The 2,540-nt window shown below is 41.3% G+C and overlaps 1 protein-coding gene across 1 annotated transcript in view; it reads right to left on the reverse strand.

Annotated features, from left to right (window-relative positions):
- The window catches only part of LOC103512130 (protein PRRC2C), a gene marked incomplete in the record, with an annotated part of 19,730 nt that overhangs the window by 1,528 nt on the left and 15,662 nt on the right, over positions 1 to 2,540 (reverse strand). Inside the window, 3 exon segments of the mRNA XM_026825697.1 lie at positions 36 to 146; positions 1,326 to 1,469; positions 1,838 to 2,086. Of these exon segments, the coding sequence (XP_026681498.1) occupies positions 36 to 146; positions 1,326 to 1,469; positions 1,838 to 2,086 (504 nt within the window).

The following is a 2,540-nucleotide window of genomic DNA, read 5'->3' on the forward strand; positions in this document are numbered from 1 at the left end:
AAAAACAAAAGATAATAAAAGCCAAAACAACTTACCAGTAGGAGCGGCAGGGTTCTGAGTGCCATAGCTCAGTCCATACGGGGAACTGGTGGCGTAGGGAGTGCTCTGATAGAATGTGGCCGCCTGGGCCGACGTTCCAGCAGTACCTGAACAGAGAAACATAAGGAATATATGTTAAAGTGGTCAGCTCCCATGGCGTAGTGTTCACTGCACTCGCCTTGCACGCGGGAAACCGGGTTCGATTCCCGGTGGGGTCAAGAAATTTGTATCAAGCAAATGATTGATTTCGTGACTGGCTGTTGCGGGGCCCACTCAGCCTCGTGAGGAAAATGAGTAGCTATGACATATAAATGCGCAAAGAGTGTGAACAGGCCCATAAGAGTATGTAGCCCTCAAAATGAAAATTGCCGTATACTACAAGTTCCAGTCTAGATGTGAAATAGGCCTAACTCTATCACCATCGACTGGAGCTCATTGGGTATTGTAACTTAGTGATGGATTCTGACGTAACTTTGTGAAAATTCAACTTGACTAAAGAAGAACACCTGTGAACCCGTGAAGAGTTGTGTTCTTTTTTAATGTACATTAGAGCATAGGATTTTTTTTTTTTTTTTTTTTTTTTTTTCAAAAGTAATAACACAAAGAAACTGCATTTACATATATGTTAAAGTGCGTCCACACTAGCACTAGTCAACCTAACTCCATCACCATCGACTGGAGCTCGTTAGGTATTGTAAGTTAGTGATGGATTCTGACATAACTTTGTGAAAATTCAACTTGACTGAAGAAGAACACCTGTGAACCCGTGAAGAGTAAACGTTACTTGTGTTCTTTTTTAATGTACATTAGAGTACAGGACTTTTTTTTTATTATTAATATTTTCTTTTCAAAAGATTTGATAGAAGGAGCTGTAAGAATTGAGGTCTTATCGTGCCGAAATCGAAGAGAGGGCAGGATAGAAGAAGGAAAGTTGTTCTTAGAACGAACCTTATATGTCTAAGAAAGCAAACCTCATCCTGAACGGATAGCGTTCGTTCTCGGAACGGCTGGCTTCCTCCTAACCTGTCTTTCCTTTTTTCTTCACTTTCGGTAAAACCTTAGCAGTTACAGTTTCCTCTCTGATAAAAAAAACCTTTTTTAGGGTGAGCGTATAGTTTTTATATTTATTTAGCGTATAGCATTCGTATAATTTGCAATTATCAAAAAGTACAAGGGCAGAGTAACATAGTTTGGTTAGATAACATTGTTTTAACATCGTTGAAGTTTTGTTGTTGGTTCGTATCGTTGTCGTATCGTCGTAACATCGTTGAAGCGTATAGTTTTACCTGTGGAATAGAAGGAAGAGGCCGAGGGGGCGGGTCTCTGTTGGGGGGTTTGCGAGAGTTGGTAGCTCTGACCGAGGAGGGCCGTGTGATCATAGATCTGCTGGGGGATGTACATCTGCTGGGATTGAGGCGAGGGCTGGTAGCCTGCAAAAAATATCAAAAAGAACCGGTATTCAAAATTTCAGCGTATTTTTTAGCAAAGTTTGAATTTTGAAAAATTCGGATTATTTTCACAAACTAAATAAATAAGAATGAGAAGCAAACTTCGTATGCAAGTGGAAGTCTTTCTTTACTTGTACGATAACTAAAATTAAAAATACACAAGACTCGAAAATAAATAAAACAAAGAGACTGAAAAGTCCATTTGAAAAAAAAAATCATAAGACTCGTGTAGTCAGTATCGTACCATACAAAGCCCATAGCCTCCTTTAATAACAAAAAAATAATGATAAAAAAATAATTATTATAAAAAAACGTAAAATACTAAAAAAAAACAGGGTAGTCTCACTCACTCGTCTTCGTTCCAATCGTGCCCACTCCGGAAGTGGTTCCCTTCACTTGGGCGGGGGTCGAGGAAATAAACAGGGTGGGATTGGGCGGTGCCGTCGTGGGGAGCTGAGCCGTACTGGCGTACCCCGTGGGGCCCCCGGCGAGTCGGTAACCACCCGGTATTTGAGAGGCCAGGTCCGAAGTGGCTGTGGGGGTGGTCGGAGGATGAATGTACACGTTGGCCTGTTGGTTGTAGGTTTGCCCGAGACCTGCTGAAAGAGAAGAACATCCATATAATGTTAGATTTTGCGGGGCCCACTCAGCCTCGTGAGGAAAATGAGTAGCTATGACATGTAAATGCGCATAGCGACCGGTATAATAGTAGGCACACTGTTGCTGGTACCATCCAACAGAGAAGTGTCGATTTTATCCAGCGTCTGCTGTTGTTGAACCTGTTAAGATGGAAAAAGATAGATTTGAACTTCTCTCATTTTCTTCGCCTTTTCCCGTGTTCAGACATGGTTGGCGTTTTTCGTCAGCCCTCCACCAGCCCTAGGTAAAAATATCGCTTTTGGGCTGACATTTGGTTTTGGCTATATGTTAGATTTATTTATTTGAATCCATATAATGTTAGATTTATTTATTTGAATCCATATAATGTTAGATTTTGCGGGGCCCACTCAGCCTCGTGAGGAAAATGAGTAGCTATGACATGTAAATGCGCAT

Source organism: Diaphorina citri, unplaced genomic scaffold, assembly GCF_000475195.1.
Source record: "Diaphorina citri unplaced genomic scaffold, Diaci psyllid genome assembly version 1.1 scaffold795, whole genome shotgun sequence".
In the NCBI taxonomy this organism is placed as follows: Eukaryota; Metazoa; Arthropoda; class Insecta; order Hemiptera; family Psyllidae; genus Diaphorina; species Diaphorina citri.